The sequence below is a fragment of the Coregonus lavaretus genome (genome assembly GCF_964263955.1).
Source record: "Coregonus lavaretus genome assembly, chromosome: 9".
In the NCBI taxonomy this organism is placed as follows: domain Eukaryota; kingdom Metazoa; phylum Chordata; class Actinopteri; order Salmoniformes; family Salmonidae; genus Coregonus; species Coregonus lavaretus.
In genome coordinates, this window is record NC_139996.1 from 4121358 (window position 1) to 4144793 (window position 23436).

The window sequence follows — 23436 nt, forward strand, 5'->3', positions numbered from 1 at the left end:
CAGTCAAATCTGGAGTCAATCTGACTTCTGGTTCATGAGAAGATTTTGTAATTATGTTTAGCATTAGCATATGTGCTAACGTTCATCTATAGGTGGAGTGCGGCCATTTTTGAATGCAGCTAAAAAAAAACATTAAAGTCTGATGGAATGAGTCTAAATACAAAATCTGGAGTGAATCTGACGTATGGTTCATGAGGAGAAGATGATTGCAGATGATTTTGAGCATTAGCGTTATGTATGCAAAGAATGAATTGTTAATAGTTTCCTTGTTTTTTGAGATATCAATACCGAATTCAGTGTGGTTCATCTTAGGGACGTCCATGATACCGATGACAAGTTTCAAGTTGATAGACCACTGTGGAGTGTATTTACAGTGGTTTAAATTGACACGCAAAATCAGATTTTTGATTTGTCAGTATCTCAGCCATCTTTCGACTAATCCCTTAGCTTTTCTCAAACTAAGTTAAGACATATGCCATCGGCCTACATTCCATGAGCTATGGTTCATGATAATTAATATTTTTTACGTATTTTTTATGTAAGTCTCTAGGTCAAACGTGGTGGCAGATATGAGGGTTTACGTGAGATTGCTTTGAACAGCGACACCTATAAGCCAATCATGCCATCTCTTTTGACCAAGTTACTCATGGCCTCGAGTTTCTGTGTGCCAAATTAGAAAAAAAGTTACCAATCTATCCTTGAGTTATTTGTCCATGTCAAGGAAGAGAAGATCTAAGAATAACAATAGGTTTCACAGCTTTTTTGTAGGGGTTGAAATTTCCTGCAAAAACAGGGTGATCAAATTAAGATCCTACATCTGTAAATTTAAAATTCAACAGTTAAATCAAAGATGTAATCGAAGAATGAATTGAGAGCTATAGGACAATGACTTTGCATTTGTGCCTTCGGAAAGTATTCAGAACCCTTGACTTTTTCCACATTTTGTTACGTTACAGCCTTATTCTAAAATTGATTAAATAATATAACATCCTCATCAATCTACACCCAATACCCCATAATAACAAAGTGAAAACAGGTTATTAGACATTTTTGCAAATGTATTAAAAATACATTATTTACATAAGTATTCAGACCCTTTGCTATGAGACTCAAAATTAAGCTCAGGTGCATCCTGTTTCCATTGATCATCCTTGAGATGTTTCTACAACTTGATTGGAGTCCGCCTGTGGTAAATTCAATTGATTGGACATGATTTGGAAAGGCACACATCTGTCTATTTAAGGTCCCACAGTTGACAGTGCATGTCAAAGCAAAAACCAAGCCATGAGGTTGAAGGAATTGTCTGTAGAGCTCTGAGACAGGATTGTGTCGAGGCACAGATCTGGGGAAGGGTACCAAAAAATGTCTGCAGCATTGAAGGTCCCCAAGAACACAGTGGCCTCCATCATTCTTAAATGGAAGAAATGTGGAACCACCGAGACTCTTACTAGAGCTGGCTGCCTGGCCAAACTGAGCAATCGGGGGAGAAGGGCCTTGGTCAGGGGGGTGACCAAGAACCCGATGGTCACTCTGACAGAGCTCTAGAGTTCCTGTGTGGAGATGGGAGAACCTTCCAGAAGGACAACCATCTCTGCAGCACTCCACCAATCAGGCCTTTAAGGTAGAGTGGCCAGATGGAAGCCACTCCTCAGTAAAAGGCACATGACAGCCCACTTGGAGTTTGCCAAAAGGCACCTAGAGACTCTCAGACCATGAGAAACAAGATTCTCTGGTCTATTGAAACCAAGATTGAACTCTTTGGCCTGAATGCCAAGCGTCACGTCTGGAGGAAACCTGGCACCATCCCTACGGTGAAGCATGGTGGTGGCAGCATCATGCTGTGGGAATGTTTTTAAGTGGCAGGGACTGGGAGACTAGTCAGGATCTAGGGAAAGATTAACAGAGCAAGGTACAGAGAGATCCTTGATGAAAACCTGCTCCAGAGCGCTCAGGACCTCAGACTTGGGCGAAGGTTCACCTTCCAACAGGACAACAACCCTAAGCACACAGCTAAGACAACGCAGGAGTGGCTTCGGGACAAGTCTCTGAATGTGCTTGAGTGGCCCAGCCAGAGTCCGGACTTGAACCCGATCTAACATCTCCCCATCCAACCTGACAGAGCTTGAGAGGATCTGCAGAGAAGAATGGGAGAAACCCCCAAATACAGGTGTGCCAAGCTTGTAGCTTCATACCCAAGAAGACTCTTGGGTATGAAGACTCAGACTATGCTGTAATCGCTGCCAAAGGTGCTTCAACAAAGTACTGAGTAAAAGGTCTGAATACTTATGTAAATGTAATATTTCAGTTTTCAATTTTTTTATAAATTAGCAAAATAATTGTGTGTAGATTGATGAGCAAAAAAACCAATGTAATACATTTTAGAATAAGGCTGTAACGTAACAAAATGTGGAAAAGTAAAGGGTTAAGGGGTCTGAATACTTTCCGAAGGCACTGTAAATCACCACAGAAGGATGTCAATTAAAATCAGAGTCTCTAAAGTATTTCGTCTGGAAATTTCACCTGGAAATACAAGAGTATTTCTCGTTTAGGACTGTATGTCCATTTTGCCATTGACAATTGTTTTTAGATTCTATTTAGTTTACCTTACACCACTTCCTCTTTCAGGGAGATGACCGACCATTTTTACATTTCCAAGGTAATACAATCCTATGGTCTCTAAGCCCAGTCTATAAGCAACGTTTATTTACACAGTAGATGTACAGTATGCACATCACAGGACTGCTGCTTGGGGGAGTAGAGCTCATAATAATGGCTGGAATGGAGCGAATGGAATGGCATCAAACACATGGAAACCATGGAAACCATGTGTTTGATGTATTTGATACCATTCCACTCCCATCTGCTCCAGCCATTACCACGAGCCCATCCTCCCCAATTAAAGTGCCACAAACCTCCCGTGATGTGCAATCACAAAGTCCGAGAGACAACTAATCAAGCATAATACTAAGGCTACTCCTTTGTGAAATAAGTATTTTGATCTCAATGGGACTACCTGGATGAAGAGGCTATGTGGAGGTTTCATATACTTTCTGCCAGAAGTTGTGCACAAAATGGGTCCCTGAAATGTGTGTACTATGTCATATAAATGCTAAAACAAAAACATACAGTGCAACAATACATCGTGACAGCAAATGATCTGTCCATTCTTCTCCACAGATGCCGTATTACACCCATACATCATACTACCAGCACCAGCCTCCTGTGTCCCCTAGGCACTGCTGCTCAGAGAAGGAGGAACCTGGGGGCCACATCCCCCCACTGGAGGTGTCCGAGGGTGAAGAGGAGGACTGCGGAGACCATGTCCCCTTTTGGGGAGACTCCAGTGAGTGCTGACCGACTTAATTAATTACTTAATAACCTAATTAATAAATTACTCAGTTAATGACTTACTCACTGACTGACTTAATCCTTTTCATTCCATTGTGAAACATAAGGCCTCCGTGTGAGAATGAGTACAGTAGTATTACAGGGGAGAAATCTGCACGGTGGCTATTACATACAGGGATCACACGCTTGCTAATAGCCTTTCACATAATCCAACAATAGCCATTGAAATTAATTAATTCTGCCATTACGAAATTAATGTCAAAACTCTTTAGTATCTCTCTATCCAGGTAACAAGAGGAAGCACCGCCTGTACCAGTTTCTCCTGGATCTGCTGAGGAAAGGAGACATGAAGGACAGCGTGTGGTGGGCGGACAGAGAGAAAGGAATCTTCCAGTTCTCCTCTAAACACAAGGAGACCCTGGCCAATCGCTGGGGCACACAGAAAGGAAACAGGAAGAGGATGACCTATCAGAAGATGGCCAGGGCCCTGCGGAACTACGGCAAAACGGGAGAGATCAAAAAGGTCAAGAAGAAACTGACCTACCAGTTCAGTCCGGAGGTACTGAGGAAAGTCTTGACTACAGAGAGGAGGCACTACCCTCACTAGGAGTACCAGAGATTGTTCATATAATGCCCCTTGATATGGGCTTTGAGAGTAGGCCTACCCTCACTGATATGCATTGCAAATAGGACAACAATGACTGTCTACTGTAATTCTATTTCATTACATTTCAAATGATACCCCAGAAACAATCAGGTAGCCTTAAACATGTTTAGATTTTTTTTTATCGGTGTTTGCATATTCCATGTATATTTATTTCCTTAACTGAACATGTCGTCATGTTCTGAGTTGCATCATCTTGCTCTTGACTCTCTATCTTTGTTTCTGTGAAGGAAAAAGCATTAAAGTATATTTTGCAAATGCTCTACTTCCCAGAAAATCTGTCAGTGGAATGGAAGAAAGATCAAAACCCCAAACAATTGCAACATTAGTCTATCATGACTGAGTTTAAGAAGGGGCAGATAGTTACAGCAATCGTTGTGTTTCTCTATTATCATGTTATCCGCCTTCAACCTCATCATCAATCTGATCACTTCAGTGGTTGATGAAAAGGGAAGCCGTCACAGGTCAGTTTTGAAGTGTAGGCCCTAGTTTGGATAAGAGTTCTGAAACAAGGGGTGTGCCTGGCAGGTCTCAATCTCCTTTTAGTTTAATCTAGAGAGTAAATTACAGTAGTTAGTTAGTGCCTCAGCAGGAACCCAGAGGCTTGTAGACCTAAAATAAAATATTGCTTATCAATATATTAACTCTAGCAGCTAATACATATATGTATATATTATTTAATCTTGGGAAATGTGAATCAGCTATGATTCACATATTCACCAATAAAATTCCAAAGGTGAGCTCTTGATTCATGAAGTACTTTGGACACGCCCATAGAAACCTGTTTTTGTGACGTGTTCTCTGTATCGGCCAATGGGAGGCGAAGCAGTGTTTCGGTGAAAGAATTTGAACGGAGTCGCAGAAGCAGCTGACAAAGAGAGGACGCCTGGATAGCTACAAAGTACCATCTTTCTGTTGTGTTTAATGAAACGTATTTTAGGCAACACTTTTACTTTTTTTTTTAACCAGTGTTGTCTTTTCGGTGGACCGTGACCATGAGGAGGAGGTTGGTCAAAATTTTTCTGGTTTTCTGTGTTTGGATGTCTTTTCATGTTGTTGCTAAGTTAATACGTCGGCAGCTTGCTACAGTAACTAGCTCGCTCGCCAACTTAACCGACGAGGCTAATATCTTCAGTTAGCTAGCAAAGACTAACCAACGTCACATAATATTGGCGTAAGATTCTGCAGTAAAGTTAGCTGTCGTAACCTGTCGTTAGTAACTAAGTTACTTGCCATACTAACTAGCCGTTTGTCCCATAACCAACGCTACTGTATATTATCACAAGTAACTATGTAAAATGGCTAGAAATGTATTTAACGTTAGCCTGCCGAGACGGAATGCCAATCAATGAGTCCTTGATCAGAAAATGTACATGACAACTTGACCAACTTCCTACATAGCTAGCTACTTGTCATTTGACACCTTCGACAAACCTACTCAGCTCAATTGTTATTTTGATCAACAACAAGCTCTGCAATGCACATAATCTTTACTAATGTCAAAGCCAGTGTGTCTATGTATGTGGATGACTCAACACTATACATGTCAGCTACTACAGCGACTGAAATGACTGCAACACTTAACAAAGAGTTGCAGTTAGTTTCAGAGTGGGTGGCAAGGAATGTTAGTCCTAAATATTTATAAAACTAGGAACAAATCATTGACTAAACTTCAAACCTCAATTAAATATTGAAATAAATAATGTGGAGATTGAACAAGTTGAGGTGACTGAACTGCTTGGAGTAACCCGGGATTGTAAACTGTCATGGTCAAAACATATTGATACAACAGTAGCTAAGATGGGGAGAAGTCTGTCCTACAGGCCCTAGTTTTGTCGCACCTGGACTACTGTTCAGTTGTGTGGTCAGGTGCCACAAAGAGGGACTTAGGAAAATTACAATTGGCTCAGAAAAGGGCAGCACAGCTCGTCCTTGGATGTACACAGAGAGCAAACATTAATAATATGCATGTCAATCTCTCCTGGTTCAAAGTGGAGGAGAGATTGACTTCATCACTGCTTGTGTTTGTGAGAGGTGTTGACATGTTGAAAGCACCGAGCTGTCTGTTTGAACGACTGGCACACAGCTCAGACACCCATGCATACCCCACAAGACATGCCACCAGAGATCTCTTCACAGTCCCCAAGTCCAGAACAGACTATGGGAGGCGCACAGTACTACATAGAGCCATGACTACATGGAACTCTATTCCACATCAAGTAACTGATGCAAGCAGTAGAATCAGATTTTTTTTAAAAACAGATAAAAATACACCTTATGGAACAGCGGGGACTGTGAAGCAACACAAACATAGGCACAGACACATGCATACACACGATAACATACACTCTATACACACACGTACACATGGATTTTGTGTTGTAGATATGTGGTAGTGGAGTAGGGACCTGAGGGCACACACTTAGTGTGCTGTGAAATCTGTTATGAATGTATTGTAATGTTTTTTTAAAATGTATAACTGCCTTAATTTTGCTGGACCCCAGGAAGAGTAGCTGCTGCCTTGGCAGCAGCTAATGGGGATCCATAATATATACAAATACAAAATGAGCCATAACAATCCATGGACAGTGTGAACCTGATCTATACTCTTTCCCGTAGTTGCAGGCTGCAGCATTCATATTTAACAACATATTTAAGTTGCTGTCACCTGCTTTTTTATCTTTCTCCCTGTACAGTGAAATCCACGCTGCAGAGTCGGTAGAATGTCTGAATCGAGCCCTTAACCGGTTGAAGGACATCTGGGAGGAAATAGGGATTCCAGAGGATCAGCGACTACAAAGGACTGATGTGGTTAAGAAACATATCAAAGTGAGTTCTGCTTCTTTCCAAAGCCTATAGGTTTACTTGTTATCCAGTGGGCACTGGACTAGAACAACAGTGCTGTCACACTCTCATTTTAGACCAAGGTGCATGGGCAGACTGAAGATTGAGATATTTATTCAGCAACTCTTTGTAGGTTAAATGGGAGGTTGCTTTTTGAATCAAACTTCCAGTGTACTACCAAGAGTTGCTGAATATCTCTTTTTATAACCAGTGGCCTGTCTTCTAACCTTTTTTTTTTTTTTATTCTACCAGGGCTTGCTGGACATGATGATCGCTGAGGAGGACAGTCTAAGGAAGAGATTGATGAGCAGTATAGAGTCCTGTCGCAAAGAGCTGGATGTTCTGTGCACTGAGCTTCAGCTATCCCCGTTTGAGGTATACTACAAACATGACAAAGATAATGTATTCTACCTTTTTAGAAATGAAATGGGCAAAGACAATAAGAGACCCCCTATTACCTTAATGTTGCATGTTTTTTTATTCAGGGCTCACTTCAACAGGAGATGCCAATCTCAATGTTAATTTCCTGGTTAAATAAAAGGAATGAGAAATATTGTTAATGTTCCTCTCAACCATCTTGACGTGTCTACAGGAGGACGAGGGGAGGACAATGCTGCAGCTGGAGAAGGACATCCGGTCACGGCTGGAGGTGACGATGAAACAGAAGAGTCAGAGGGTCAAGGAGCTCAAGACTCTGTCCAAGCAGGACCGGGAGCTGTGTGACATCATGTGTTCAGTCCCCTTCTGTATCGACATGGACACGGTCCCATCCCTGGAACAACTGGACGGCTATCGCTCCTACCTCAACGATCTCACTAAAGAGAAGGTGTGCATGCTTCGTTGTTCATCTTTTTTCCTAGGATGTAGCCAGCATTTACGACCAGGAGTAGATGAATCCAGTGGTGCAACCCAGAAGACTGTAGCTCGGACACACGTTTTAAAAGGGGTTAAAGTTCACAACGCGCTGGCTTTACGGTGGGACTCATTGGGTTAAAAAGCACAGACTCTAGGTTACTTTGAGGTGCAGTTCTTAAGTTTGAATATGCATGTGATGATCTAATATATAATAATATACTGTATATAGTAGACCTGTGTATATAGTTATAGTAGACCTACTGTATATAGTTATAGCAGACCTACTGTATATAGTTATAGTAGACCTACTGTATATAGATATAGTAGACCTACTGTATATAGATATAGTAGACCTACTGTATATAGTTATAGTAGACCTACTGTATATAGTTATAGCAGACCTACTGTATATAGTTATAGCAGACCTACTGTATATAGATATAGTAGACCTACTGTATATAGTAGACCTACTGTATATAGTAGACCTACTGTATATAGTTATAGTAGACCTACTGTATATAGTTATAGCAGACCTACTGTATATAGTTATAGCAGACCTACTGTATATAGTAGACCTACTGTATATAGTTATAGTAGACCTACTGTATATAGTTATAGTAGACCTACTGTATATAGTTATAGTAGACCTACTGTATATAGTTATAGCAGACCTACTGTATATAGTTATAGTAGACCTACTGTATATAGTTATAGCAGACCTACTGTATATAGTTATAGTAGACCTACTATATATAGATATAGTAGACCTACTGTATATAGTAGACCTACTGTATATAGTTATAGTAGACCTACTGTATATAGTTATAGTAGACCTACTCTATATAGATATAGTAGACCTACTGTATATAGTAGACCTACTGTATATAGTTATAGTAGACCTACTGTATATAGTTATAGCAGACCTACTGTATATAGTTATAGCAGACCTACTGTATATAGTTATAGCAGACCTACTGTATATAGATATAGTAGACCTACTGTATATAGTAGACCTACTGTATATAGTTATAGCAGACCTACTGTATATAGTTATAGTAGACCTACTGTATATAGTTATAGTAGACCTACTGTATATACATATAGTAGACCTACTGTATATAGTTATAGTAGACCTACTGTATATAGTAGACCTACTGTATATAGTTATAGTAGACCTACAGTATATAGTTATAGTAGACCTACTGTATATAGTTATAGTAGATCTACTGTATATAGTTATAGTAGACCTACTGTATATAGTTATAGTAGACCTACTGTATATAGTTATAGCAGACCTACTGTATATAGTTATAGCAGACCTACTGTATATAGTTATAGCAGACCTACTGTATATAGATATAGTAGACCTACTGTATATAGTAGACCTACTGTATATAGTTGTAGTAGACCTACTGTATATAGTTATAGTAGACCTACTGTATATAGTTATAGTAGACCTACTGTATATAGTTATAGTAGACCTACTGTATATAGTTATAGTAGACCTACTGTATATAGTTATAGTAGACCTACTGTATATACATATAGTAGACCTACTGTATATAGTTATAGTAGACCTACTGTATATAGTTATAGTAGACCTACTGTATATAGTTATAGTAGACCTACTGTATATAGATATAGTAGACCTACTGTATATAGTAGACCTACTGTATATAGTTATAGTAGACCTACTGTATATATTTATAGCAGACCTACTGTATATAGATATAGTAGACCTACTGTATATAGTAGACCTACTGTATATAGTTATAGTAGACCTACTGTATATAGTTATAGTAGACATACTGTATATAGATATAGTAGACCTACTGTATATAGTTATAGTAGACCTACTGTATATAGTTATAGCAGACCTACTGTATATAGTTATAGCAGACCTACTGTATAAAGTTATAGTAGACCTACTGTATATAGATATAGTAGACCTACTGTATATAGTAGACCTACTGTATATAGTTATAGCAGACCTACTGTATATAGTTATAGTAGACCTACTGTATATAGTAGACCTACTGTATATAGTTATAGTAGACCTACTGTATATAGTAGACCTACTGTATATAGATATAGTAGACCTACTGTATATAGTAGACCTACTGTATATAGTTATAGCAGACCTACTGTATATAGTTATAGTAGACCTACTGTATATAGTAGACCTACTGTATATAGTTATAGTAGACCTACTGTATATAGTAGACCTACTGTATATAGTTATAGTAGACCTACTGTATATAGTTATAGTAGACCTACTGTATATAGTTATAGTAGACCTACTGTATATAGTTATAGCAGACCTACTGTATATAGTTATAGTAGACCTACTGTATATATTTATAGCAGACCTACTGTATATAGTAGACCTACTGTATATAGTTATAGTAGACCTACTGTATATATTTATAGCAGACCTACTGTATATAGATATAGTAGACCTACTGTATATAGTAGACCTACTGTATATAGTTATAGTAGACCTACTGTATATAGTTATAGTAGACCTACTGTATATAGTTATAGTAGACCTACTCTATATAGATATAGTAGACCTACTGTATATAGTAGACCTACTGTATATAGTTATAGTAGACCTACTGTATATAGTTATAGCAGACCTACTGTATATAGTTATAGCAGACCTACTGTATATAGTTATAGCAGACCTACTGTATATAGTTATAGTAGACCTACTGTATATAGATATAGTAGACCTACTGTATATAGATATAGTAGACCTACTGTATATAGTAGACCTACTGTATATAGTAGACCTACTGTATATAGTAGACCTACTGTATATAGTTAAAGTAGACCTACTGTATATAGTTATAGTAGACCTACTGTATATAGTTATAGTAGACCTACTCTATATAGATATAGTAGACCTACTGTATATAGTAGACCTACTGTATATAGTTATAGTAGACCTACTGTATATAGTTATAGCAGACCTACTGTATATAGTTATAGCAGACCTACTGTATATAGTTATAGCAGACCTACTGTATATAGTTATAGTAGACCTACTGTATATAGTTATAGTAGACCTACTGTATATAGATATAGTAGACCTACTGTATATAGATATAGTAGACCTACTGTATATAGTAGACCTACTGTATATAGTTATAGCAGACCTACTGTATATAGTTATAGTAGACCTACTGTATATAGTTATAGTAGACCTACTGTATATAGATATAGTAGACCTACTGTATATAGTAGACCTACTGTATATAGTAGACCTACTGTATATAGTTATAGTAGACCTACTGTATATAGTTATAGCAGACCTACTGTATATAGTTATAGCAGACCTACTGTATATAGTTATAGTAGACCTACTGTATATAGTTATAGTAGACCTACTGTATATAGTTATAGCAGACCTACTGTATATAGTAGACCTACTGTATATAGTTATAGTAGACCTACTGTATATAGTAGACCTACAGTATATAGTAGACCTACAGTATATAGTTATAGTAGACCTACTGTATATAGTTATAGTAGACCTACTGTATATAGTAGACCTACTGTATATAGTAGACCTACTGTATATAGCAGACCTACTGTATATAGTTATAGCAGACCTACTGTATATAGATATAGTAGACCTACTGTATATAGATATAGTAGACCTACTGTATATAGTAGACCTACTGTATATAGTAGACCTACTGTATATAGTTATAGTAGACCTACTGTATATATTTATAGCAGACCTACTGTATATAGATATAGTAGACCTACTGTATATAGTAGACCTACTGTATATAGTTATAGTAGACCTACTGTATATAGTTATAGTAGACCTACTGTATATAGATATAGTAGACCTACTGTATATAGTAGACCTACTGTATATAGTTATAGTAGACCTACTGTATATAGTTATAGCAGACCTACTGTATATAGATATAGTAGACCTACTGTATATAGTAGACCTACTGTATATAGTTATAGTAGACCTACTGTATATAGTTATAGTAGACATACTGTATATAGTTATAGTAGACCTACTGTATATAGTTATAGTAGACCTACTGTATATAGTTATAGCAGACCTACTGTATATAGTTATAGCAGACCTACTGTATAAAGTTATAGTAGACCTACTGTATATAGATATAGTAGACCTACTGTATATAGTAGACCTACTGTATATAGTAGACCTACTGTATATAGTTATAGCAGACCTACTGTATATAGTTATAGTAGACCTACTGTATATAGTAGACCTACTGTATATAGTTATAGTAGACCTACTGTATATAGTATATAGCAGACCTACTGTATATAGTTATAGTAGACCTACTGTATATATTTATAGCAGACCTACTGTATATAGTAGACCTACTGTATATAGTAGACCTACTGTATATAGTTATAGTAGACCTACTGTATATAGTTATAGCAGACCTACTGTATATAGTTATAGTAGACCTACTGTATATAGTTATAGTAGACCTACTCTATATAGATATAGTAGACCTACTGTATATAGTAGACCTACTGTATATAGTTATAGTAGACCTACTGTATATAGTTATAGCAGACCTACTGTATATAGTTATAGCAGACCTACTGTATATAGTTATAGTAGACCTACTGTATATAGTTATAGTAGACCTACTGTATATAGATATAGTAGACCTACTGTATATAGTATACCTACTGTATATAGTAGACCTACTCTATATAGTAGACCTACTGTATATAGTAGACCTACTGTATATAGTTATAGTAGACCTACTGTATATAGTTATAGCAGACCTACTGTATATAGTTATAGTAGACCTACTGTATATAGATATAGTAGACCTACTGTATATAGATATAGTAGACCTACTGTATATAGTAGACCTACTGTATATAGTTATAGTAGACCTACTGTATATAGTTATAGTAGACCTACTGTATATAGTTATAGTAGACCTACTCTATATAGATATAGTAGACCTACCGTATATAGTAGACCTACTGTATATAGATATAGTAGACCTACTGTATATAGTTATAGCAGACCTACTGTATATAGTTATAGCAGACCTACTGTATATAGTTATAGCAGACCTACTGTATATAGTTATAGTAGACCTACTGTATATAGTTATAGTAGACCTACTGTATATAGATATAGTAGACCTACTGTATATAGATATAGTAGACCTACTGTATATAGTAGACCTACTGTATATAGTAGACCTACTGTATATAGTAGACCTACTGTATATAGTTATAGCAGACCTACTGTATATAGTTATAGTAGACCTACTGTATATAGTTATAGTAGACCTACTGTATATAGATATAGTAGACCTACTGTATATAGTAGACCTACTCTATATAGTAGACCTACTGTATATAGTTATAGTAGACCTACTGTATATAGTTATAGCAGACCTACTGTATATAGTTATAGCAGACCTACTCTATATAGTTATAGTAGACCTACTGTATATAGTTATAGTAGACCTACTGTATATAGTTATAGCAGACCTACTGTATATAGTAGACCTACTGTATATAGTTATAGTAGACCTACTGTATATAGTAGACCTACAGTATATAGTAGACCTACAGTATATAGTTATAGTAGACCTACTGTATATAGTTATAGTAGACCTACTGTATATAGTAGACCTACTGTATATAGCAGACCTACTGTATATAGTTATAGCAGACCTACTGTATATAGATATAGTAGACCTACTGTATATAGATATAGTAGACCTACTGTATATAGTAGACCTACTGTATATAGTTATAGTAGACCTACTGTATATATTTATAGCAGACCTACTGTATATAGATATAGTAGACCTACTGTATATAGTAGACCTACTGTATATAGTTATAGTAGACCTACTGTATATAGTAGACCTACTGTATATAGTAGACCTACTGTATATAGTAGACCTACTGTATATAGTTATAGTAGACCTACTGTATATAGCTATAGTAGACCTACTGTATATAGTTATAGTAGACCTACTGTATATAGTTATAGTAGACCTACTGTATATAGATATAGTAGACCTACTGTATATAGTAGACCTACTGTATATAGTTATGGTAGACCTACTGTATATAGTTATAGTAGACCTACTGTATATAGTAGACCTACTGTATATAGTAGACCTACTGTATATAGTTATAGTAGACCTACTGTATATAGTAGACCTACTGTATATAGTTATAGCAGACCTACTGTATATAGATATAGTAGACCTACTGTATATAGTAGACCTACAGTATATAGTTATAGTAGACCTACTGTATATAGTTATAGCAGACCTACTGTATATAGTTATAGCAGACCTACTGTATATAGTTATAGCAGACCTACTGTATATAGATATAGTAGACCTACTGTATATAGTAGACCTACTGTATATAGTTATAGTAGACCTACTGTATATAGTTATAGTAGACCTACTGTATATAGTAGACCTACTGTATATAGATATAGCAGACCTACTGTATATAGTAGACCTACTGTATATAGTTATAGTAGACCTACTGTATATAGCAGACCTACTGTATATAGTTATAGCAGACCTACTGTATATAGATATAGTAGACCTACTGTATATAGTAGACCTACTGTATATAGTTATAGTAGACCTACTGTATATAGTTATAGTAGACCTACTGTATATAGTAGACCTACTGTATATAGTTATAGTAGACCTACAGTATATAGTTATAGTAGACCTACAGTATATAGTTATAGTAGACCTACTGTATATAGCAGACCTACTGTATATAGTTATAGCAGACCTACTGTATATAGATATAGTAGACCTACTGTATATAGTAGACCTACTGTATATAGTTATAGTAGACCTACTGTATATAGTAGACCTACAGTATATAGTTATAGTAGACCTACTGTATATAGTTATAGTAGACCTACTGTATATAGTTATGGTAGACCTACTGTATATACACTGCTCAAAAAAATAAAGGGAACACTAAAATAACACATCCTAGATCTGAATGAATTAAATAATTTTATTAAATACTTTTTTTCTTTACATAGTTGAATGTGCTGACAAAATCACACAAAAATTATCAATGGAAATCAAATGTATCAACCCATGGAGGTCTGGATTTGGAGTCACCCTCAAAATTAAAGTGGAAAACCACACTACAGGCTGATCCAACTTTGATGTAATGTCCTTAAAACAAGTCAAAATGAGGCTCAGTAGTGTGTGTGGCCTCCACGTGCCTGTATTTACATTTTCGTCATTTAGCAGACGCTCTTATCCAGAGCGACTTACAAATTGGTGCATTCACCTTATAGCCAGTGGGATAACCACTTTACAATTATATATATATTTTTTTGGTGGGGGTAGAAGGATTACTTTATCCTATCCCAGGTGTTCGTTAAAGAGGTGGGGTTTCAAATGTCTCCGGAAGGTGGTGAGTGACTCCGCTGTCCTGGCGTCGTGAGGGAGCTTGTTCCACCATTGGGGTGCCAGAGCAGCGAACAGTTTTGACTGAGCTGAGCGGGAACTGTGCTTCAGCAGAGGTAGGGGAGCCAGCAGGCCAGAGGTGGATGAACGCAATGCCCTCGTTTGGGTGTAGGGACTGATCAGAGCCTGAAGGTACGGAGGTGCCGTTCCCCTCACAGCTCCGTAGGCAAGCACCATGGTCTTGTAGCAGATGCGAGCTTCAACTGGAAGCCAGTGTAGTGTGTGGAGGAGCGGGGTGACGTGAGAGAACTTGGGAAGGTTGAACACCAGACGGGCTGCGGCATTCTGGATGAGTTGTAGGGGTTTAATGGCACAGGCAGGGAGCCCAGCCAACAGCGAGTTGCAGTAATCCAGACGGGAGATGACAAGTGCCTGGATTAGGACCTGTGCCGCTTCCTGTGTAAGGCAGGGTCGTACTCTCCGAATGTTGTAGAGCATGAACCTACAGGATCGGGTCACTGCCTTGATGTTAACGGAGAACGACAGGGTGTTGTCCAGGGTCACGCCAAGGCTCTTCGCACTCTGGGAGGAGGACACAACGGAGTTGTCAACCGTGATGGCGAGATCATGGAACGGGCAGTCCTTCCCCGGGAGGAAGAGCAGCTCCGTCTTGCCAAGGTTCAGCTTGAGGTGGTGATCCGTCATCCATACTGATATGTCTGCCAGACATGCAGAGATGCGATTCGCCACCTGGTTATCAGAAGGGGGAAAGGAGAAGATTAGTTGTGTGTCATCTGCGTAGCAATGATAGGAGAGGCCATGTGAGGATATGACAGAGCCAAGTGACTTGGTGTATAGCGAGAATAGGAGAGGGCCTAGAACTGAGCCCTGGGGGACACCAGTGGTGAGAGCACGTGGTGCGGAGACAGCTTTCTCGCCACGCCACTTGGTAGGAGCGACCGGTCAGGTAGGACGCAATCCAAGAGTGAGCCGCGCCGGAGATGCCCAGCTCGGAGAGGGTGGAGAGGAGGATCTGATGGTTCACAGTATCAAAGGCAGCAGACAGGTCTAGAAGGACAAGAGCAGAGGAGAGAGAGTTAGCTTTAGCAGTGCGGAGAGCCTCCGTGACACAGAGAAGAGCAGTCTCAGTTGAATGACCAGTCTTGAAACCTGACTGGTTTGGATCAAGAAGGTAATTCTGAGAGAGATAGCAAGAGAGTTGGCTAAAGACGGCACGCTCAAGAGTTTTGGAGAGAAAATAAAGAAGGGATACTGGTCTGTAGTTGTTGACATCGGAGGGATCGAGTGTTGGTTTTTTGAGAAGGGGTGCAACTCTCGCTCTCTTGAAGACGGAAGGGACATATCCAGCGGTCAAGGATGAGTTGATCGGTGAGGTAAGGGAGAAGGTCACCGGAGATGGTCTGGAGAAGAGAGGAGGGGATAGGGTCAAGCCGGCAGGTTGTTGGGCTTTCTAAGCCAGTTTTAATGGCAAGTAAGCCTTATGTCCACATAGGATTGAACAGGATTAAGTAAGTAAATATGGTAGTCTAACACTCACTGTTCTATGTTCATTCAGACAATCTTGGTTTCATTAAGTTGAGGATTATGCTCTCTCCGTTCTGTGTTCCAGGATCGTCGCCACAGTGAGTTTGTGGGCATCAAGCGTCAGATCATGGCGTGTATGGAGGAGCTGGACCAGCTGCCGGACACCAGCTTTGAGAGGGACGTGGTGTGTGAGGACGAGGAGGCCTTCTGTCTGTCCAACGACAACATCACAGCTCTCCAACTGCTGCTGGGACAGGTGAGGTGAACTGCTGAAGTCTGTTCAGTTACATTGTGGAATGTCATGAATGGAGCTGTCGTGATTCTTTTAGTCTACGTCAGAGAGGAATGTTTGTTCTACATAACATTTTTCTATCTGAACATTGAACAATTTGATACTCTGTGTCCAAATTATGTAAATGTAGTATGTTATATTATTTGTATATGTATGGTATTTCATTTTTACAAATGCGTCCCATATGCCATCTTCTCGTCAGTCATCAGCTCGTCACCTGACGGTCTTGTTGTGTTATTCTCAGCTGGAGGATCGTAAGACGGAGAATGAGCTGGTGTGCAACTCCTACCGCAGTAAGATCCGGGAGCTGTGGGAGAGACTGGGGGTCCCCCAGGAGGAACGAGAGGGCATGTCAGAACACGTGGTCCAGTCCAGGAAGAAAAACATGGAGGCTGTGAGCATTTTTCTTTCTTTCATATTTTTCACAGCTACGGCACTCTTCTCGTATTCCAAATGTGTAATTATGTACGTAACCTGTCAGGCTGATCAGATATGGACATACTTGTGGCGAAATGGAGAGGCCTAATGTCCTTGGTCCAGTGAAGGATGCAGTGGCTCGATACAGTTATATTCAGGAAAATGTTGAATTATATATTAATTTACCTTGTTACCATACATGTTTGCAGTGGATAGGGATGCATTTAGAATACCTACAACAAACCATAGCCCTGAGTAGAATGATTTAGAATACCTACAACAAACCATAGCCCTGAGTAGAATGATTCAGAATACCTACAACAAACCATAGCCTTTTCAGGTGGACTAGTACGTTATCGCCTAAGGTTTGAATGGAATGTCAGAACTATAATTGATTGATTGATTATTTTTATTTTTTTACTGACTGACGTTTGCTGTTCCTTCCTCCAGTTAGAAGCGGAGTGCCGGCGCCTGGAGGAGCTGAAAATGAGGAACATGAGGAATGTGATAGAAGCCGTCAGGGCTGAGGTGGCTCTGTTCTGGGAGAAGTGTTACTACAGCCCGGAGCAGAGACAAGCCTTCGCACCCTACTATGATGGTCAGTCTGACAGTTTGACCGTAATGTCATTGAGTGTTGTTCATTGGGGTACACCGTAGCAACACATTTTGCAACGGACTGCTAAAAATTGTAAAGTTTCTAATTGGACGGTAGTCCAGATAACTGCGCCCTGTTTTCTTCCATTTTGGTGACTAATGAACTCGTGAACACAACCCTGGTTGTCCTACTGAGATTTGGTACAATACGTGTTCTTCAGCTGACTACACAGAGGCGCTGCTGAACCGACACGAGGCTGAGCTCCTGAGACTGAAGAGGCATTATGAAGACCACAGGGAGCTGTTTGAAGGAGTCAGCCGGTGGCAAGAGAGCTGGACTCTGTTCCTACGACTGGAGGTGAGCGCTTGGTGAATACGAAGTGTTCTCGTTTACAGATAATACGAAATAATGCACATTGTTGAAGAAAAGCTTCATATTAAATCGCACTGCAAATTTTTTTATTGATGCTTACTGTATCTTTTGCACTATGAAGATGTCACCCATTTGAGTCAACTGTTTGACCCCACCATTCATGTGTTTTCAAGTGGTCCTCTGTAGCTCAATGTGGTCCTCTGTAGCTCAATTGGTAGAGCTTGTAACGCCAGGGTAGTGGGTTCGATCCCCGGGACCACCCATACGTAAAAAATGTATGCACACATGACTGTAAGTCGCTTTGGATAAAAGCGTCTGCTAAATGGCATATTATTATTATTATTATTATTAAGTGTGTTTCAAGTGACTGTATTATGAACACTGTTGAACTCTCCACAGAAAAAGGCGACCGATCCTTCTAGATTCAACAACCGAGGAGGGAACCTACTCAAAGAGGAGAAGCAAAGAGCTGAACTGCAGAAAAGCCTGCCAAAGGTGAGGAGAAGTTGCGATTTTTTAAAAATGTTAATTAGTTAGTACTTTACCCACAGGCTGTCCGAATACTGACTAGCTGGCCTGTTTTGGTTCTATATTTCTTGCTGTTTTTATTGTGTGGGATCTATTACATAGGGGGATATTACACTTTTTAAGCATGTTCTCTCACGTGTTCCAGTTGGAGAAGAGCCTGAAGACCCAGATAGACCTATGGGAGGAGGAGCAGTACAGAGACTTCCTGGTTAATGGACAGCGGTTCTTCCAGTTCGTACAGGAGCAGTGGGAACTACTGCGACTGGAGAAGGAGCGGGAGAAGAATGAGAGGGTGAGGATAAAGACAACAGCCCTGTTTTCAATGCTTTTAAAATGTGCTTCCTGCCTTCCGCGAGGTAATCACTGATCAAACACGACTAAATAAAACGTTGATCAGATTGCAATCACCGTCTCCCTGAACACGGCTTTCCCAAATCGTGTCGTAATCGGATCAGTGATTTCTTCGAGGAAGAGCAGGGGAAAAAATTCTTAAAACGGTAGTGATGAGTGGATCTGGTTCAGATGAGAATGTTGACTGTGATCTGTGAAACAAACAGCAACTGAAGAAGAGCCAGCAGATAGAACAAGACATGCTGTATGGCACTGCTCAACGAACCCCTTCCAAAAGACGCCTTGCAGGGACCCCTACGCCTGGCAAAGCAAGAAAGGTCAAATCACCTGTTTTTTTTGGTCATTTTAATTGATTCGTCACTATTGTGGTTGTTTTTTTTAGGGGGATTAAATTCAAGCTGTTTTTATTTTAGAAATATATTACCATTGTCAGTTTTTAGTTTATTCGTAATTCAGCATTTTAATAAAAAACGGGAGCACTGAAGTACTTTTCTCTACTATAAAGCCATCGTCTCTTTATGTCTTCTTGGTGACTTAACGTGGTCCTTTATTTTCCCACTCCTCTCCCAGCTCAATGCCACTAGCAGCATCTCCGGCTCTACTCCTAACAGCACCTTACGCTCTGCCTTCGGAGGAACCATGTGTCAGTCTCCAGTCCCCAGGCTGCCCACGTCTGTCAGCAAGGTTGGTATTGCACTCGGCGTCTGTGTTCAAGCAAAGACAAACTCCATTTTTTGTGTGTGTGTGTGTGTTGTTTTTAATGCCTAAGGAAAATAACTGCCTTCTAACACCACCCTCATAGCTTCCTCAGAGGACCCCGAGTCGTGTTGGAAGAACCCCCCGTACGTTGGAGAGGAACAAGGAGAACGTCTCCCACCCGAACGCCGCGGCTCTGAGCAGTGTGTTCAGAACCCCGGCCCGTAGCCCCGCCTCACGCCGTAACATCAGCATTAACACTGTCGCCGGCACCTATTCTGAATTTTCGGTAATTTCCAACCCCATTTCCTAGGTCAATCACCTACCCACCAATGATTTTAAACCCAGCAACACACAATCCAATCACAGATGAGTGGCTGTGTCTTTCTGTGTGTCCAGTGAGAGAATAGCACCAGGTTTTATACGCACCAGTCTTACTCTGAGAGTGGGATACGTTTTTAAGTGGAGGTTTAGCATGCTATCATGGATAGCTGAAATAGACCGTTTCTTTTTCTCTGTGACCATCTAACTATATATTCTATTTTAGAAGGATTTTGTCAACATTGAATCCACTGCCATTTCCAGTTCTGTATGAATGAACGTTTTAATTGAATGCCATAACGATAAGTGAGCCTCACCGTGCTAAATGGCTAACCAAGAGCCTGGTCCGGTTCGGTTGGCCTAACCATCTTGTGAGGAGAAATTTTATAAACATTTTATTAAAGATCAAACTAACACTTTGTTGAACTGGACTGTGTGTTGCTGGGTTTTCAGATCAGTTTTAATATTGCAGTGAGATTTTGGGTTCTATCAATTTCATTTTTTTTTTCACTCCAACCACTCACCAAATTTGATTAGTTCATAGACCAATAAGAGTTCCAAATCTCTCTGCCAATAACCGCTAGTTTTCCCCGCCCCACTCAGACCACTCCCGGACACTCTTTACGGGAAGTTTTTTTTTTTTTTTTTTATCACTTTGGTGCAATTTTCACAACTAAGCACAAATTTAAAACGGATCATCAAAATGGCTCATGTTTTTAAAACTCTACGCACATTTTCAATTGACTGAGTACAGCAAACAATCACTTGTTCACTGCACCAAATCACAGTATCTGCTTTTCAAAATGCAATATTCACTTAACCTTTTTTGATCTTATTTTTGTCCTTTTCACAAACTTAATCAAACTGCTCAACTTAACCAAAATTATGAAGTGCCTATAACGTATATAGTTGAACTGCTGAACACTCTAAAATGATTTTGACCTAATGTATCAATTTGACAAATTTTATTTTGGAAGGTAAAACCAAATCATATATGGGTGTGGCTGTAAATACTTCATCCTCCATCGGCCAGTGTACTTCAATGGGACGGTCAAACTATGCTGCCATTTAGAATGAGTGTACAATGCACTGGTGAAATACCTGGGTTGTACAGAATATATTCCACTCATCTGAATTTTTTTGATACTGAAAACTGATGCTTTTCAAAACAGAGACTGTATCAGTTGACAAGTAATGTCGGAAAGGTGATCTTGTACAATGTCGCATGCAGATATGGCACAACACCGTGCTACGTTTTTACAGTAGCCAACTGCTTTACAATAACCCTTTCTGATGATTTGTCCTACATACAGTAAGTACTATAGACGGATAATGGAACGAAGACTGAAATATTTCTCAACATGCTTACAACCTGCCATTGGATACAAATTATAAAAATAATTGTGCATGTCAAATACTGTATGGGGAAAAAATTACCATCTGTTCTTCAGCAATTCAAAAATAACAGTTTTGAAATGTGTATCTTGTATTTTTTTGCTATTGTTTTAAATGGTAGTTAAAATGACTAAATGGTGAGCCTATCATCTGATGTATTGGTGACTAAACAAAATGTTCTCATGGTATTTCACGGAAAACGTTGATTTTGCATGAATGACTCCGTGGTACAAGATGAGTGAAACGAAGGTTCTGAACATAAGATGGGGGGACATTACAAGTGGGATCAGTTTAGAATTTTTACTTAGTTTTGAAAAATATACCACTTGCATTTGAAAAATGTGCCAGTGATTGAAAGAAACTAAAGGGATGTTTCACTCAAAACAATTCTACATGATTTTTTCCACTTACCTCCAAGACAGATTTGCCTTATTTGAATTATTGTATTTTGATCTTCTGTACGGGCGGTTCACTTTGTTTGTTTTAATATCTATTCTCCTCCACAGCAAGTTCTCTCAAAAGCTTCCAAATCTAACTTCAAGACAGGACATCTAAACTCTACTGTTACTCATCTCTGAGCTGAGGGATCAGACACAACTGCACCTGTCCCTGATTCATCCCGCTAAGACACCGTTCGGGCTTGAGTTTATCACCGTTTCTGTCCCCGTCCATGTCTAGATAAAGAAAATGTATTAACGCCTACTGAATATAATCCATTAGTATCAGAACAGAACCCTGCGTCTCTCAGGGCAACTGTGTTCTATCGCTGAGGTTTCCAAACTACTGCATCCGATCCTGAATCCTCCATCTTCACTCTGGCCTGGGGGTCTTTTCAGTTTTAATCACTGTTTGTTGTCGGTGTCCATGTCTAGATGAAGACGTGTCAACACCTACTGAATGTACTGAGCTCTACTGAACTTTTAAATACTCTTGTCAGATTTGTAATATAATTATTTTTTATTCAATTTTTTAAAGCTTTGATCTGAGATGAATGAAATGTTGGGAGGACTTGCTAGACCTACGTAAAAAGAGTTTATGAAATAACCTCTGTTCATAACGCTCCCATGATTTTTGTTTTAGAAATCATCCATGCTGGTGCTAGAGGAAATAGTTGTACTTCATATAATTATGGGTTGGGGGGGGGGGGGGGGGGGGTTGTCGCAAATGATGACTATTCTGTCATATAAACATTAGCTTTACACTACATTCAGTCATTCTTATTCACAGCTGAAATGGGAATCATATTAGAGAGAAGCAAAAGGCATACTCTTGTTGGTGATTTCTTTGAAAACTGTAAATAAATGCTTTCAAATTAGCCTTATTTTTTCTGTTGTCTTAAAGATTCTCCGGTACTGAATTCCAACACAGGCACACCTCATTGTACTGAATTAGGTGATCACATGAACCAAATCTTATTTAACAAGGAAAAGTATAAAAACCACTGCTGTGGTCATCACTATCCTCTTGCAATAGGACCAGCTGGATGGCAAAAACAGTGCTAATAATACCTCAAAAGGAATATTAATCAAAAAATAACTATTGACCATGCCAAAAGAGTTGAGTGAGGAAAAGAAGGATTCAATTCTGGCTTTACTGGCAGAGGGATACAGTGAGCGTCAGGTTGCTTCCATCCTTAAAATGTCAAAGACGGCGGTTCATAAGAACAACGTCAAGCAGCAGACATTGGGGACAACAAAGCTACAGACCGGCAGAGGGCGAAAATGACTACTGACCGGGATGACCGCCAACTCATTCGAATGTCACT

General features: G+C 39.1%; 2 protein-coding genes across 3 annotated transcripts; both read left to right on the forward strand.

Annotated features, from left to right (window-relative positions):
* Positions 1–3174: 3174 nt before the first annotated feature.
* On the forward strand, positions 3175–4206 carry spi1a (Spi-1 proto-oncogene a). The gene is made up of 2 exons (XM_084168106.1): positions 3175–3343; positions 3636–4206. Exons 1-2 carry the CDS (start codon positions 3178–3180, stop codon positions 3953–3955), a joined length of 486 nt encoding a protein of 161 aa, XP_084024232.1. The 5' UTR covers positions 3175–3177; the 3' UTR covers positions 3956–4206.
* A 658-nt stretch (positions 4207–4864) lies between these two features.
* Positions 4865–22991, forward strand: LOC311134711 (protein regulator of cytokinesis 1-like). Of its 2 annotated transcripts, XM_084168480.1 has the most exons (14): positions 4865–5018; positions 6709–6841; positions 7109–7231; positions 7449–7682; positions 16790–16960; positions 17241–17390; positions 17864–18011; positions 18229–18365; positions 18780–18875; positions 19054–19200; positions 19466–19576; positions 19830–19943; positions 20062–20244; positions 22178–22984. In XM_084168480.1, the coding sequence occupies exons 1-14, from the start codon at positions 5008–5010 to the stop codon at positions 22247–22249; spliced, it is 1830 nt and encodes a 609-aa protein (XP_084024606.1). In that variant the 5' UTR covers positions 4865–5007; the 3' UTR covers positions 22250–22984. The 2 variants fall into 2 exon arrangements, with proteins under 2 accessions (XP_084024606.1, XP_084024607.1); XM_084168481.1 differs by lacking the exon at positions 20062–20244 and having other exon boundaries at positions 4874–5018; positions 22178–22991.
* Positions 22992–23436: the final 445 nt, after the last annotated feature.

Bases quoted from the DNA above. Each gene is read 5' to 3' on its own strand.
- spi1a (XM_084168106.1), top strand. From the start codon at position 3,178: ATGCCGTATTACACCCATACATCATACTACCAGCACCAGCCTCCTGTG. The intron at 3,344-3,635 runs GTGAGTGCTGAC...CTCTCTATCCAG, and splicing joins CCCCTTTTGGGGAGACTCCA to GTAACAAGAGGAAGCACCGC.
- LOC311134711 (XM_084168480.1), top strand. The intron at 19,201-19,465 runs GTGAGGATAAAG...TGAAACAAACAG, and splicing joins AGCGGGAGAAGAATGAGAGG to CAACTGAAGAAGAGCCAGCA. The intron at 19,944-20,061 runs GTTGGTATTGCA...CCACCCTCATAG, and splicing joins TGCCCACGTCTGTCAGCAAG to CTTCCTCAGAGGACCCCGAG.